At 49.1% G+C, this 16704-nt stretch overlaps 1 protein-coding gene across 20 annotated transcripts in view; it reads left to right on the forward strand.

Moving 5' to 3' along the window:
* Positions 1–15982, forward strand: part of Brme1 (break repair meiotic recombinase recruitment factor 1) — a 21800-nt gene extending 5818 nt beyond the window's left edge. For 12 of the 20 annotated variants that reach the window (XM_076915511.1, XM_076915506.1, XM_076915500.1 and 9 more), the window contains 8 exons: positions 3671–3845; positions 5407–5485; positions 6335–6439; positions 10028–11185; positions 13875–13972; positions 14427–14516; positions 15165–15257; positions 15552–15982. In XM_076915511.1, the coding sequence (XP_076771626.1) occupies positions 3748–3845; positions 5407–5485; positions 6335–6439; positions 10028–11185; positions 13875–13972; positions 14427–14516; positions 15165–15257; positions 15552–15678 (1848 nt within the window). In that variant the 5' untranslated portion in view covers positions 3671–3747 and the 3' untranslated portion in view covers positions 15679–15982. The remainder of the gene's footprint in view (positions 1–3670; positions 3846–5406; positions 5486–6334; positions 6440–10027; positions 11186–13874; positions 13973–14426; positions 14517–15164; positions 15258–15551) is intronic. The other 8 variants (XM_034522525.2, XM_076915503.1, XM_076915497.1 and 5 more) reach the window with 2 other exon arrangements.
* The last annotated feature ends 722 nt before the right edge of the window (positions 15983–16704 follow it).

Consider the following 16704-nt stretch of genomic DNA (forward strand, 5'->3'; position numbering starts at 1 on the left):
CTCCTACCTCTGGTGGTATTAAGGGTATGTCCCCACCCTGACCATGAAGGAGGAAGTAGGAATCATACTCCTTTTCCCTCAGTGAGACAGAAGTGATCAACAGCTCATACTTGTTCTGTGCAGAGCGCCCAGGCTACTTAGAGGCACAGGGATTTCTCTCACTTTCAAGGAGAAAACTGAGGATAGCTGGGACCATGTTCTGAGGACCATGGCAGGTTACCTCTCTTGGCCTTGGACTGCATAGCCCTAGGGACCTCTTTCTGTGGTCTCCCCATATGGGGTGCACAAGTAGGAAGACGGTTCTGGCAGGTGAAAACAGGCCTTTGTTTTGGTGTGGAACATGAGGTTCTGCCGTATTTCATTTGAATCAGTCCTCTGGGAGACTGATCATAGACAGTACTGTTCACGGCTGCTGATGCTTCGCCTTTTATTTTGGTACAAATGTCCATTGAATCAGCCAAGCAAGCCGGTGTTTGGGATCAATCTCAGGCAACCAACCAGCCAAGCAAAGCTATTTATTTTTGCCTTTTGTGGCAGAGTGAGAGGTGGAAGCACAAACATCCTGGAGAATGTCCTGGGCCACAGTGCTGTTTAGAGCAGGCACCTATGGGAGGAGGGCCTGGCGAGAGTGTGAGCAGAAGATGGGAGACACCAGTAGCCCTGGGCACCCACAGGGTTTAGGTCAGTGTGTGTCATGGAGACTGCTCAGCGGGTGCACAGCAACAGAGGAGCAGAAAAGAAAACGCTGGAAGGTTGGGGCATAGCTTAGCAACACAGCCCTTCTTGACACGGCCCGGGTCTTTAGTTCCATCCTAGCAGTGTTGGATGGTTCTGTGTTGATGTCTGTGCATGTAGGTGTAGTGTATGTGCATTTGTGGGTGCCTGTGCATACAGAGGCCAGAAGTCCATGTCAGGTGTCGTCTTCAGTCATCTCCACTTTATTTTCTGAGTCAGGCTCTCTCACTGGCCTGGAGCTCACCAGTTGGGCCAACATGCTCCAGGGATCTGCCTTTCTCCAGAGCCGGGTCTCAGGTGGACGCCACAGTCCCTGGCTCTTACATTCATCTTTTTTGTTTGTTTGTTTGTTTGGGTTTTTTTTTTTTTTTTTTTTTTTTTCCGAGACAGGGTTTCTCCGTGTAGCCCTGGCTGTCCTGGAACTCACTCTGTAGACCAGGCTGGCCTCGAACTCAGAAATCCACCTGCCTCTGCCTCCCAAGTGCTGGGATTAAAGGCGTGTGCCACCACCATCAGGATGGCTCTTACATTCATATTGTGGGTTGTTCTTCTGTTTTGTTCTGCTTGCCTAGAAGAAGCCCAACATATAGTAGGCACTCTGTGAATGGACAAAAGACTCTCAAACGCGTAAGCACTGGAGCTGAACCAAATTTTGTTCTTGGTTCATGGCCACAGCTTTCTTGCCTGGAAAATGGCACCACAGGTTTTAGTGTGATGGTGCCCTTATCATCCCTGCACTGGGAAAACTGAAGTAAGAAGAGCACCAGCTCAGGGCCAGCCTGGACTACAGAAACAGACCTTGTCTGAGGAAATGAAGAAGAGTGGCATCATGGAAGCATTTTGCCTCTAATCTCCTTATAAAACACCAGATCTTAGGAGTGTGCGCGTGTGACTTAATAGAATGTACACTTGCTGTGTTCTTTGAACACAGGCTTAGAATGGGGCTAGATCTGAGAGCTCGGTCATGATTGATGGTTTCTGTGTAAGTAAGTATCCTTCCTTCAGAAAATGGATATTCAAGCCAGGGCTGGTGGCACAGGGCTGCACTCTCTAAGTGAGAAGTCTAAAGAAAAAAAACTGACAGCTAGATCTTGCCTGGGCTACAGAGTTCGAGGTCAGCCTAGGCAACTTGTGTAAGATCCTACCTCAGAAATTTAAAAAGGGGCTGGAGAAATAGCTCCTTGGTTAAGAGCACTGACTGCTCTTTCAGAGGTCCCGAGTTTAATTCCTAGCAACCACATGGTGGCTCACAACCATCTGTAATGGGATCTGATGCCCTCTTCCTGGTGTGTCTGAAGACAGCTACAGTGTACTCGCATACATAAAACAAATAAATCTTTAAAAAAATCATTTTAAAAAAATTTAAAAAGTAGTAGTTCCTTGGTAGACCTCTTGCCTACTTAGCTTATGTGAGGCCCTGCATACACATATATACACACATACATAGTCTGTGAGTCTGTGTGATGTTCTCTACGTTCTTTCTCCAGTACTGGCAGGGAGAATTTTATTCATGCCTACACATAGCATGCATAATACAGGGTGTGGTGGCATATGCTACTTTGAAAGGGCCAGGCAAGGGGATCACTCCTTAAAGTGAAGGAAGAAAATACTTCATAAGTTTTAGGCTGCCAAGGACAGTAAAGGACATCCCTTGTTGCCCTGAGTGACATAGAAGAGCATGACAAGACATAAGGGACCAAGAGGCCTCCTGTACCTGTGGCCCTACTTTTTCCAAGAGATATTCTGCAGTTGTCCAGGGCAGCTTGTGGACTCCAGGTTTCATTGTCTATGCCTGGTGAGGATATGTTCTAGAAGCTTAGTTTCTTGAAACAGGGTCTCATTTGATCCAGGATAGCCTCAAACTTGAAATCTTTCTACCTCAGTCTCCCAAGTGGTGGGACTAAGGGCATGTGCCACCACACCTGGCTTCCGTGTGTATTTAGCTATCTCTTTGGAGTACTGAGCATCAGTGCTGTTCTGTACATTTCTCTAGGCAAAGCAGAGGAAGCAAGAAAAGAATGAACTCTGTTCACATGTAGCTCAGTTGTAGGGAGACAAGAGATGACTGATGCCTCAGAAACTGATGCCAGCAGAACCACTGTCATGTGAAAAGGAAAGCCATGGTAGGAAGTGGAGGCTTATGGGGACCTCATACATGGCACCACCATTTGATCTGAGACTTGCCACACTTCTCCCAGGGGAAAGATGGCTTGGTCCCACTTGTCCCATGTGACTTGGAGCCAAACTGCTTCAAGATTTAATCTCAGGAGCTGGAGGATGCTCTGCTCTTCTGTGTGTGTGTGTGTACACACCTGGGTGTCAGTGTGTGTGTGTGTGTGTGTACACACCTGGGTTCAATTGTGTGTGTGTGTGTGTGTGTGTACACACCTGGGTTCAATTCCATCTCCCATATAGGGTTCACAAGTGTCTGTAATTCCAGTGTCAGAGGATCTGATGCTCTCTTCTGGCCCCTGCAGGTTCCACACATGGACACAGACATACATGTAGATGAAATACCCATTCACATAAAATAAAATTAAAAAAGCAAACTATTCTATCTCAGTCATAGCCAAACTATAGATCAAGCCAGGGTACTGGTTCTGTTGGTGAAGCACATGTGAGCTTCAGGTCACCTGTTCATTCCTGTATTTTGGAAGCTGAGGTAGCAGGATGGAAAGTTCATAGCCACAGGGTAAGATCCCACCCATCTCAACAGAAAAGAAAAAGAATCTAATTGTAGGGCCACATAAGGAAATGGGCCCTGCATCTTGAGTGTGGCTCCCTCCCATTTTCCCATCACTAGGTGAGCATCAGAACTGGCCTTGCCCTCATCACAGACCCACTCACCTAGTCCAGCTGTGGTCCTGTTGTGCTAAGCTGGCAGCTATGCTGAGCTTGATTGCATCTCTGCCCCTTACTTCCCTCTCTAAACTAGGGGACAGCCTTCATCCCTCAAAACCTTCTAAGAAACCACGGCTGAGAGACTCCCATGGAAGCCCCCAGAGCTCCACGATGGTCCATTCACTCCACTCCAGAGAGTTGGAAGACAACTCAGAACCTGCTCCCTCTGTAGAGCCAGGTGGTGGGGAACCACAACCCACAGCTTCCAGGTAGGTGGCTCAGAACTCTCCAGCAGGATTCTCCCTCTTCAGTCATTCACAGCAAGCCCATGGGAAAAGACTAGTGGTCCAGGATGACCAGCCACTACTACAACCCTTTCTGGGGCCCTGGCTCAGGTCTTGTTTCTCATGGTTCTCTTTCCTGGAGAAAGGTCACAGATAACATCAATTCAGTCTCAGTCTCAACCACACTACTAAAAGAAGTTGGGAAGATAGATAGCTCAGGTGGTAAGGAACTTGTTTCACAAGCACAAAGACCTGAGTTCTATCTGCAGAACCTGTGTGAAAAGTCTCAGTGTGGTAGTGTCCTCTTGTAGTCCCAGGGCTGGGGAGCTAGGAGATGTGGTTCCATGGGGCTCATTGGCCATCCAGTCTAGCCTAATCAGTGAGCTCTAGGCCAGTGAGAGACTGTCTCAGTGTTTTGAGGATGACACCTTAGGTTGTCCTTTGGATTCTACATGCATGCACCCACATGTATGTACACACATGTATAAGAAAAACTGGCCAGTCATAGTGACATATGCCTTAGAGCAGGTAGATTTCTGTTAGTTTGAGGTCAGCTGGGTTACACAGTAAGACCTTATCTCCAAAAGGAAGGAAGGAAAATGGAACTAGGAGAAACAATGACTGGTGGCTGACATCTTTGGGGATGACATTGTAACCGAGGTGATCACATTTAATGAATTAAAAAACCGAGTGTGCTCACCCACCACAGCTGCTCTGTATGTATGTCTGTCTAATTTCAGGTCGTAACAATCTTGCTAACAGTGGCACTGTGAAGCCACAAATGTTGATTCCTCAGACTTGTGTGAGCCACATGTCACCTAATCCTTCCTCCCCAAAAGGCACAGAAATGGAATCCTCTGTTCATTTCTAGGCCAGTAGAGATGGCACTGCTGTGTGGCCTACCATCTACAAAGACCAGAGGAGTTGGGGGCAGGATCCTTGAGCTATTTTTTTTTTTTTAATATAAGTTTCACTAAGAAATACCACACATACAGAAAATGTCACAGAAAAGAAAACCAATATAAAACACCAACAACTTAAAATGTGGGCGGAAGCTTGCCAGTGTCCAGAAGCTACCCAAATGACTGCAGTGTACAACTTTCAGGACTGGGATGGAATCCAGCCCTCATGACAGTGTTCTCCTGGATTACCCCAGCACCTAAAAGATATTTTATTTACTTTGAGACACAGTCTTACAACATAATCCTGGCTGGCCTGGAACTTGCTATATAGACTAGGCAGGCTTTGAACTCACAGAGATCTGCCTGCCTCTGCCTTCTGAGTATGGGATTACAAGTATACACCACCATGCCTGGTTAGGATTTTCTTTTTCCTCCTACCGTCCCTCCTTTCCTTACCTTTGTGTGTGTGTGTGTGTGTGTGTGTGTGTGCGCGCGCACGCGCGCGTGCTGGGGACTAGAACTCCTAGCCTTGCATACTAGGCTCCACTGCTAGAGCGGCACTGCTGACCTGCTTTGTCTCAGTATGTACAGTATGTAATGACATCTGGAAGGACTTGAGTCCTCCTTGGCTTCTTTCCACCCAGCTGCCCAGTGGAGGACACAGGAGCTGCTTCTGACCTCCCAGGATCACCAAGAGAGCTGGTCCCCCTGCCTCCTTCCCAGGTGAGCCTCCTGTTTTAAGTTCTATATCCTGTTCATGGCCAGTGGCACCTCACTGCCCACAGGGCTGCAGGGACATAAAGGGATAGAAGACAACTGTGTTTGTGAGACTACAAGAATTTAAGAAACAGAGGCAGGTGACTCTCTGAGTTCAAGGCCAGCCTGGACTACATAATGAATTCTAGACTAGTCTTGGCCACAGAATAAGACATTGTCTCAAGAAACAGGGTAAGGAGCTAGGCAGTAGTAGTATATACCTTTAATCCCAGCACTCGGCAGACAGTGGCAGGAGGATCTCTGTGAGTTCAAGGACAACTTGGTCTATAGAACTGCTAATTCTAGGCCAGTCAGTGCTACACAGAGAAACCTTTGTCTCAAAAAAACAATAAAATAAATAAATAAATAAATAAATAGATAAATAAATAAATGTAAGTAAACAGGGTAAGTAAGGTTGGAGAGTATGGGAGGATCAGGAATTGAAGGAATTCAAAGTCACCTTCAGCTATATATCAAGATCAAGGCCAGCCTAATCTATATGAAATCTCATCTCAGAACTAGAAATCCAGGGGTATGGGGGAGAAACCTTAAAGTAAGGAAGAGCTGGACATGGTGACATATACCTTTAGTCCCAGAACTCAGGAGGTAGAGGCAGCCTGGACTATGTAGTGAGCTCCAAGACAGCCAGAGCTACATAGATAGACCTAGTCTGAAGAAAAAGCAAAAATAAGGGCCGGTCTGTACCTGAGTGGGAAAATGCTTCCTAGCATGCAGGGGCAGTTCCATCCCTAGGACTGCTCTTTCTGAGACCCCGTTCTTTCACATTGCTGCTCTGTTCTTGTGTCTCTTTTACAGAACTCAGTGGGGAAGTTTGTCCCTCAGTTTGCCAAACCAAAGAAGACAATAACTAGAAAAGCCAAGGCAAGGGAAGAGGATCCAGAGAGCTGTACTACAAGCCAGGTAAGAGCCTTCCCTAGGTTGGCTGTTCCTGCCGGTCAACCTTGGTCTTCCTTGAGTTCTCCAGCTGTCTGTCTGGTATGTACTGCTTGCTAAGCCTCACATCTGAGACCTCTGAGTGTACCATGACATGCAGCTTGCATGGAAATCGTCTCAAATTCAGAAACGGAGTATCTTTTCTCTGAGAGCCTCCTCTGCTTCTTGGGGGCTTCTGTACAAGTCAGGAGCCTTTTAAAAGAATTTGGAGGATGGAAAGATGGTTCAGCAGTTAAAAGCACTGGCTGCTTTTCCAGAGAATCTAGATTCAATTCCCAACACCCTCATGGCAGCTCACAATGTTCTGTAACTCTGGTTCCAAAGGATATGATCCCTCTTCTGACCTCCTAGGGAACCAGTTATAAAAGTGGTGCACATACAGTGGTGCAGGGAAAATGGCCGTATTATACACATACATATAAAATAAAACGTGTATGTGTGTGCATGCGTGCGTGCATGCACCATCAGAGGTCAGTTGTAGGTAGTTGTGAGCTCCCTGAATGGGTGCTGGGAATCAAATTCAGGTCCTCTGCAAAAATAGTTTACACAAGGCTATCTCTCCAGCCCTCAAGAGTCTTGGGATTGCCCTTGCCACCATGAATCCTGGGATTGACAATGTCACTTATGGCACATGCCGTTGGAGGAAAGTGGGGCCTCTGCAGTAGTAGCACCTAGCTGGGAAGGAACACTCCAAGGAACCTTCAGTGGATGCATGTTTGGGCTGGGGAATGGCTCAGTAGTTGAGCACTTGCATAGCTAGTACAAGACCCTGGGTTCTGTCTCAGCACCCAAAAATAAGAGATTATTGGAGCTGGGGATGTTTAGTAAGGTACTTGCTTAGCATGCAGGAAGCTTGGGTCATCATCTCCAACACTGCATAAGCTGAATGATGGTGCTTGCCTGAAATCCCAGCTCTTAGCTTCCTAAGAAATGGGAAGATCAGAGTTCAAGGCTATCCTGAGCTATATACCAGCTCTTGATATCAGGTTGGGCTTCATGAGAACTAGTCTTATGGGAGAGGAGGTTGGGGCTTGAGACTGTAGAGTTAGGGCAGGCTGGTGAGTGACAGGTGTTAAAAACAGAATGGATAGAGCATGGGAGAGATGGAACACAGCTATTTTTTAATACTTTATTTTTATTTTATGTGTACTAGTGTTTTGCCTGCCTGTATGTCTGTGTGAGAGTGTCAGACCTTAAGAGTTACAGGCAGTTGTGAGCTGCTATGTGGTTGCTGGAAACTGAACTGGGGTCCTCTGGAAGAGCATTCAGTGCTCTTAACAGCTGAGCCTTCTCTCCAGCCAAACACAGCTATTTTTAAAAACAAATGACAACAAAACAAAACAAACAAACAAAAAACCAGGTATCGTTAGGCACAATGTCATATACTTAAAATCGTAGCATTTAGGAGTCTAAGGCAGGAAAATCTTGAGTTCAAGGCTATCCTGTGCTACACAGTGACAGCATATCTTAAACAGCAAAAAGTCCAGCTTACGGGCTAGCAAGATGGCTCAGTCTGTAACAGTGTTGGCTACATAAGTTTGACAACCTGAGTTCAATCTACAGAATCCATAAAAAGGAGAAAGGCAAGAACCCACTCCACAAAGTAGTCCGTAGTGTGTGCCCTGCTGCTATAATCACTGGGACATCCCCTGACAAGACAGCAATGCTCACGGATCTGTAAAGGATGTGGGGATAAACGTCTGCTTTATTGCACACGAGCAACCACTCATACAGTGGAAGCCTACTGACTGACTGGTTAGCACATTACCTTGGATTGAACAGTGAGTACTCATGTCACCAGGGTCTCTATGTGGAAGGACATTATAGGACATGTGGAGGGAGGGTGCTAACCTGTCTGCAGGCCAGCTATTGTCTACTCACAGTACCTCAAAATTCAGTGTTCTGACTTCAGGAATGTGATGTGCCATGCTTTTTATTTACAAGTGCAGAGTGCCAAGGAGGCTGGCACCAGGTCATGCTTGCAGTTTCTCCTATACCCCTCACATCATACACGTACACCACATACACAGACATACATACCATATATATCACATGACACATGGCATACATATACCATATACACATAATATACAGCATACATCAGATTCATATGTATACATCACATACACACATAAACAAGTCATACACACATCATTCACACACATTCACAATCATATATCACACAATCATACACATAACAGTAATAATAAACATTTTAAAAGATATTCTCACTTGGGAAGCAGAGGCATGTGTTTTGAGTTTGCACCAGCTTGGTCTTTGTATCAAGCTCCAAGCCAGTCAGGCTGCACAGGGAGACCCAGTTTCAAAAACCAAGGTCTACAGAACAAGAGCAGCCTGAGCGGAAGGTCACTGATGCCAGGTGCTTAGCTTCCTCATCATGTGGCAGTTTCTAGAGGGAGAGACTGTTGGGTCAACTATAGCTAAACCTGCCCTTCTGATTCTCCTGCCTCCGCCTCCCAAGTGCTGAGTTACAGGTGTGTGCTGCTGCAGCTGCAAGGTAGAGCTTCACCAGACTTGCATCCAGGCCCGGATGTCATACCTGAGCAACACAGGGTGTCCACACTGGAAGGTGGGAGTAAATGGGAACATCCTGTAGCATTTGTGACAACCTGACTAGAGAGACCTCACAAAAGAGAACCTCTGTTTTCACCATCGTTGGGGTTTTGAGACAGAATCTCACTTTGTGCTCCAGACCAGCCTTCAAACTCTGGATGTCTTCCTCAGCCTCTAAATGTGATGATTTATGTGTGCCACCAATTCCAGCCCTATGCCAGCTGTTTTTGTTTAATGATGTATTTATTACCTATATGTATGTGTATGTGTGTGAGTGTACCTCTGCCGCAGTGTGATGTAGAAGAAAGCAACTCTGTAGTCTGTTTTTTTCACCATGTGAATGCCAGGGATCAAACTCAGGCCACTAAGTATGACAGAAAGTGCCATCTCCACCTGTTGAGCCATCTCACTGGCTCTGGTATATCTTACTAAGTTGATAAGGGGCTGGTGAGATGGATTAGCCAGTAAAGGCATATGTCACCAGATCTGACAATCTGAGGATTCACACAGGAGGAGAAACTCCAACAAGTTGTCCTCTGGCTTCCATATGTACATCATGGAACATGTGTGCGTGTACCTGCACAGACACACATACATACACAAACACACACATGCTATAATAAGCTGATGAGTTGCACCACTGGGCCAGCTGGTGGCAGAGCTTTTAAACCCTTCATTGGCTCGCTGGGTAGCTAGGCAAGTGCTCTATTATGGAGTCACCCCACGGCCTCCCGCCTGGATTTTTATACTCTGAGATCCTGAGTGCTTGGTGCTGGCAGGGAAGGACCCATAAGAGGAGGGGCCTGTGTACTTCCTGTCCTCCTGTCTTTGCACAGAGTTCTGCCTAGCAGCTTCTCGAGCTCACTACGATACATAGTGGTGGGTGCAGCTATCTGATCTTGAGGACAGGGTCCTCAACTAGAAAAGTTCTTCAGAGTGCTTGTTTATCTAAGGCCAGGGCTGAATCTTCTATTTCCACAGGAAACCAGGCCAGAGCTGGGTGCCCTCGAAGCAGGAAGCCAGCCACAGAGAGAGTCCCTGAGGTTCCCTCTCCATGATGCCAGAAGACCAGAAGACCAGACACAGCCAGATGGTACCCTCTCAAAGGAGAGGACCATCTCACTAGATACCGGAAGCCTGGGGAACAATGGCTTTGAGATAGCTACAGTTCAAGATAGTAGTAGCCAGGAAAGACCCCTGTCAGATGATGCTGCTGAAAGCAGGGAGACAGACAGCAGAGCACCACAGGAAGGAGGAGCCCAAGGAGGGGAAGCAGGGGCTCAGCATTCTGGGGAATCCCAAGAAGGAGAGGACATCCTCTACACTTCAGTATTAGTTCCTGCCTCAGACCCCACCATACCATGCCTAAAGACCTGGTCTGTGGCTCAAGACCTCTCTGTCCCCACACATACTCTCAGCAGCACAGCCGCAGCACCCAGCTCCAGCGGCCCAGCGGGTGCCTCTCTTATGGACAGTGTCATTACAGAAGCAAGCTTAGATCCCTCTGTGCTGCAGCAAAGGGCTCCAGAGGTCACCAGGCTGGTGTGCTCTCCGGATGGGCAGATCCCTGATGGGGGCTGCAGTGGGACTCTGCTGGGTTATACACCTCTTGCTGAGGAGACCACAGCAGGCAGAGAGGAGGCCAGGTGGGAAGAGAGGTCTCCTGGTGACACCCTGGCAAGCTTCACTGAGGCTGCAGTTCCTGTGAAACAAGAGCCCATGGTGGAAGCTGGAGATTCAGGCCATATATCTCAGGAAATGTGTCTAGTGGTCAAGACCAAGGACCCTGGCTCTGAGGGACAGTTGCCAGGGGGTATAGGAATGCCACCTTTACTAGCACAGCCCATGAATCAAGAGGTGGTGGAGTTAAGTGGCCTAACTTGCGATCAAGACTTGGAGGGCCTCAGTCTGTGCCCTCATACCTCCTCTCAGCTAGAGCACACTTGTACAGTTAGTGACCCTCCCCAGACCACCAAGGACCACAGCAGCCCAGGTATTCCTGTACACGTGCCAGGGCAGCAGCAGCCAGCTCCCAGTCCCAGAGATCAGGCTGCATGGCAGGAGTCGCCAGCAATGGAACTAGACTTCCTGCCTGACAGCCAGATACAGGATGCCCTGGATGCCACCAACATGGAGCAGGTAAGACCTTCTCTGTACTCAGCAGACACCCCTGTCACTGTTAAGGTGACAAGATGGGGATAATGTGTCTGACACTTTATTTACACAACATAGGTGTCTGAGGGTAGGGAATCCCAGCAGCTTTGGGCAAGGTGGAGCCTAGTTTCCCTCAAAGGCATAGCTGATTGCTATCTGCATGGGCCTGGCCTGTGAGGCTGCTAAGGAACTATATAGGACAGGGACAGGGACAGGGACAGGCAGGAAGCTCTCAGTCTGGGGCCTCCCTACCTGTAACTAGAGCCTTCATATGTGCCACCCATACCCAGAATCTGCCCTTGGCTGGCCAGTATCAACACACCCGAAGAAGCCAGTGTCCTTACATCTGACAGAGGAAAGAGTGCTCACTGCTGAACTCGAAAGAGCCCTCACCCTTGAGACTTGCTAGGAATCTTGACTGATCTTCCTGCAGACACATGAGTAGATGTGCTTTGTGTTGTAGTTCCTAAGGGTCTTGTTCATCCACAACTGCCCAGATGTGACCTGGGCCTCTGAGCCTAGGTCAGCCTTCAAGGTTACCTGTCAGTCCCACCCCTGGGAGAAAGCAGACCTGGGCCACTGAGCCTAGGTCAGCCTTCAAGGTTACCTGTCAGTCCCACCCCTGGGAGAAAGCAGCCCTGCTCTCTGTTGCTGCACTTGATCTGACAAAAGGCTGTACTGCCAGACCCTGAAACTAGGCAGCTCTCTCCTACAGTGTATATAGTACTGGGGCTGAAGGAGGGTAGGCGCCTGCTGGAGAGGAGGAGCCTGTGGTAGACTCACATCTCCGTTGGGTGGCTTCCAGCAAGCCGCGAGAGTATTCTCCCAAAGAGCCAATATTTCACCCTGCACCACAACTGGCTTCTTCTTTTTTTTTTTTTTTCCACAACTGGCTTCTGCTGAGATACTTATTGGTCCATTTTATCACTTTGAGGGAAGCTTTTCATAAGACACAACCCCTCAATGCAAGCAAAGAATTTTGCCTAGTGTTCAATCCAAGAAATAGGCAAGCAACCATGCTTCAAGACCATGGGTTCCATCCTGGCATGCTTTTCCATCCTTGTGAGAGGCCTGGGTTTATTCCATCTTTGTAAATAAAACCTATCAGGATCACAGGAACCTAGCACAGCCTATGTCGTACTCAACAGGCAGCACCAGCCTGGGAGCCGTTAGCTTTGACACCAGGCATTCCTGAACAAGTCAGGGTGACCTAGCCACTGAACATGTTTCCCATGGGAGGGCAATTTAGGAAGACCATTCAGCTAGATGGCGGAGGCTGTATCTCCCAACACAGGGACACCTATGATCAGAACAGGGTCCCCTGCTGATCTCACACTCAGCCACATAGCCATTTCAGGAAGACATGCCTGTAAGTCACTCTACAGTGATGGTCTGACTTGTACAGTGCTCTCCTACCAGGAATTTGGTGTTGGTCTGAGGCTGGTGCAGCTGGCATGGCTGAATGGCATGATTGAGGCCCTGGGCTCTATCCCTAGTCCTTGGGGAAAGACAGATATTTTTGGTCCTTCCTAGGGGCTGAGGCTTTCAGGCCTTCCAGTGCCATAGCCCCTTCTGTCAAATACAGTGCCCCACAGCTGAGCGATGCCATCAGATGGGCAACTGTGAGCACCAGATTTCATTTGACTGTAGATGGGTCAGGCAAGGTTGCCCTGGCTGGGCTCAAAGGATCCTCCCAGGTCTATAGCACCAGCCTCACTAATTCCCATGCCAGACTCTTTCCCATATAGGACACTTAATGCCTTAGGCAGGTAACATCGCCTCCTTTCAGCTGCTGCCACTTGGGTCCTGAGACAGTCTCACTTTGCAGGCCACACTGACCTCAAACCCCCAATGTCCTCCTAGTCTTCCAGGTGCCAGTTCTGTGTCCTGGCTCCAGGATCTTCTAAGGAGGCAGGATCTCAGACTTAATTATGGCACTCACACAGGGTAGTCTGAAATCAGGAGGCTGGCCCCAGACTCACAAACGTCAGTCCTGCTCCAGCCCCTCAAGTTACTTGCTAGAACTACAGGCGTGCACTGCCTTGCCTGGTCATATTTTTGTTTCAAGGTCTCAGTATATTATATAGTCTTGGCTGTCCTAGAACTAACTCACTCACTCTCTCTCTCTCTCTCTCTCTCTCTCTCTCTCTCTCTCTCTTTTTTTTTTTTTTTTTTTTTTTTTGGCTTTTTGAGACAGGGTTTCTCTGTGTAGCCCTGGCTGTCCTGGAACTCACTCTGTAGACCAGGCTGGCCTCGAACTCAGAAATCTGCCTGTCTCTGCCTCCCAAGTGCTGGGATTAAAGGCGTGCACCACCACCGCCTGACATCCTAGAACTCTCTAAATCAGGCTGTCCTTGAACTCACAGATCTGCCTTCCTCTGCCTTACAAGTGCTGGGGTTAAAGGCATACACCGTTGCACCCAGCTTTGCTCCAGGATCTTTAAGATACTCTGAGAACTTTCACAGTGATTGGGATAAAATGCACTAGTGTATCCCACAATGCATAGCAGCCTGTTGCAAGGACAAGAAAGGACAACAGAGCAGCTGTGTCTGGAGCCTCTTGCTGCCATCATGCTTCCTCTGTAGAAAGCTCAGTTAGAGTGAAGTCTTGGCTGCTGTGGCTGCTTCCCTCTGCCAGGCTGGGTGATTCATACACTGTTCCTACTCCTTCCAGGGTTTTCCTTCAGGGAATATGCCAGACCTTGGCTGGCCTGTCCCCAGTTCATATGCCATTGGAGGATCCCCAAAGGCGGTGGCCAAACCTCAGCCCAGGTAGGCTTCCCAGTCTTCAATCCAGAATGGGAGGTTGCCTTGTCTTTTGAACCACCATGAACCATATGTTCCTGGAAACTCAGGTGGCCCATGGTTTACACCCAAAGGAAGGACCTGTCCTTGGGAGCTGGGCAGCACCTTGATCAGGTCTAGCTTCTTTGGATAAGGGTGTCCTAAGAGGAGGAGCCTGGGTGTTCCTGAGTCACATGAACTGGTGTCAAAGGAGGAAAGGGAACTGTGGTCAGAAACAGTCTTGAGGCTGCCCTCAACTCTGGCTCTGGACAGATACCCCAGGAACTCTGGCCTACCCTTTCTCCTCACAGCCTTCCCTCCTTGAACCTGTGTCTCTGAAGACTTATCAATGATTTACTGCCAAGTTTCTGTTTCCATCAGGCAAGCATAAAGGAGGCTAGGATGCCAACCTGACCTCCTTTCTTCCTTTCCCCTCTTGTAGCCTCCTGCTCTGTAACATATATCCCTCTGCCAGCCATCAACACATTCCTGCCCCGTGTGTCAGTTTCTTCCTTCAGTGTACCAGAAGCAGGTTAGCTGTTACCCAGTTAGTGGGAAGTATTTCAGTTTCCTATTGGTAAGCAGGAGCCCCCAGATTGGGTCCTAGAGTCCAGTTGGTAGCCTGAGGCTGAGTGTAACTTGAGGCAAGCTAAGAGCCAGACAAGCAGCCACCATTAGGTGCCAGGGCTCCTGAGTATAAGAAGCTCAGAGAAGGCCACCTGTTAGCCAGAGCTGACCGGGCTCCTCTCCTGCCTGTACACACAGGCTGCACACCCCTTCAGGGGACGCTGTGGCGTGTCCCCTTCAGACTGTTTTGAGTGGTAGTGATCTTAGGGAGCAAATTAGCATCAAATGACCAAGTGTTGAGAAAGGGACAGTCCACAGAGTTAAAATGTGACCATAAAGACAAACTGGAAAAGAATATTCCAGAGTCCTCAGAGGCACTAGAAGAATGGTCAGGAATTCAGTGTTTTGAGCAGAGACAATAGAAAGGGCCAGGGGCCAGGTGAGGACAGGTGGTGCCATTATTGGGGAGGGCCAAGGAAGGCACGGCACTAGCCCTGGTGTGGCATATTCGGGTGGGGAATGGGCAGGACATTACAGAGAAGCCCTTCCAACACAAGGAATGGTTGCTCATCCTGGGCAGTTAGGCCACCCTTTCTTCCCCATTTCCTGACAGCTCTCATGTGGGAACCTGGGCCCAGGAGACCTACAAGATGCAGGATGCAACAGACACGGTGCGAGGCCTCGTGGTAGAGCTCTCCAGTCTCAAGTAAGGGCAGCTCAAGTTGCCAGAGGGATATGATACAGAGTAGAAACTGAGGCAGCATTACAGGGGCTGGGGGGCAGGGAGTACTATAGCCCCAGCCCAGGCTATCGCTGTTCCACCTCAGCATCTGTGCAGTGGGATCTTGATCGACAGCTTTAGCCTACATGTTCATAGAGCAATATGTGCCTGCACCTGCCGTCTGTGCACCTGAGGAGCCACCTGGCAGGATGGCTGAGACAGGGTCTGATGCAGTAGTGGGGCACAGCCAGTTTCGCCCTGTTTCTCTTTCTTCAACAGCCGGCTGATTATGAGCGCCCACCGGGACCTGGAAGCCTTCAAGCGCAGGAAGACCAAGTCTCTGCCTTACCTGACAAAGGGGTTGGGGAGCCTTGCTCGAGGGGATCAGGGCTGGAGGGACTTGTAAGCTGCTGCAGCCTGTGGGAGTCAGCTTACCATGGCTCCATATGCAGGAGGCTGAGGGTGGCCACTTGGCCAGGGTCAGGATTACTCCCATGCAACAGGGCACCTGAGCTTTAGGAAGCCATCTGACAGAGCATGGCCTGGCCCCAGATGCTCATCCAGGTTTGGGTGCCTAGGCTCCTGAGCTAAGCTGCAGTTGTCTTTGAGTTTGTTTCTGGAGGGAAGAGGTGGCCTCTGTTCATCTGCCCATCCTTCCCCCCACGCTCTCCATGTTTTGGGAAGGCAGGGAATAAACGATGCAGCCCTGAGCTTCTGATCTCAGCTGTGCTGGACATGTTCCTGTGCCTTCTGTTCTGTCCTGCCCATAGACCACTCCTGCTACAGCAGGGCTGCCGGAACACATGTACACACAGGTTATAGGACACAAAGCCTCCCCGGGGTTGTTACAGCCAAGGTCCCTATGCAGAGGGAGGTCCCTGTCTACTGCCTAGCAATGAGCTCTGATCACCCACCTGCCTTCTCACATGCCTCTGGACACGACAATGTTTGTCTGTGCCAGGGGGAGGCATCCTACTCGCAGAAACACATACCTGGGTTGGCTTAGGCCTCCCCATCTCAGCTACTGCATAGGAGAACCCCGTGTTAGGAAGCTGTGAGACAGGCTAGGTCCTAGCTAGAAGGAACAGCTGTCCCTAAGCCCACCTAGCCCACCCCCATACTAGGGCTCAGACTCTGGTTGATGGTCTGGCTTTTCCAAGGAGCCGTTATCCCAGTGCCACTGAGACTCGGAGCTACTAAGGAGTCCTCCTCCTGTTGCCTTCCTCCTCCTTGGCTCCCAGCCCACCCTAGGCTAGGAGCAAGAATGTGGGCTGAGGGTAAAAATACTTTCCTCAGTTTCCCTGAAGGACACATAGAGCTGCAGGAGGCAGATGGGTAATGATGTGGAAAGTATAGCCCCACCCCCAATCAAGCCCGCCACTGCCCTTTGTGCCAGCCTATAGCACCAAGGGAGGGGCTGACTTGGTTTCTT

The sequence above is a fragment of the Arvicanthis niloticus genome, chromosome 18, assembly GCF_011762505.2.
Source record: "Arvicanthis niloticus isolate mArvNil1 chromosome 18, mArvNil1.pat.X, whole genome shotgun sequence".
Lineage (NCBI taxonomy): Eukaryota > Metazoa > Chordata > Mammalia > Rodentia > Muridae > Arvicanthis > Arvicanthis niloticus.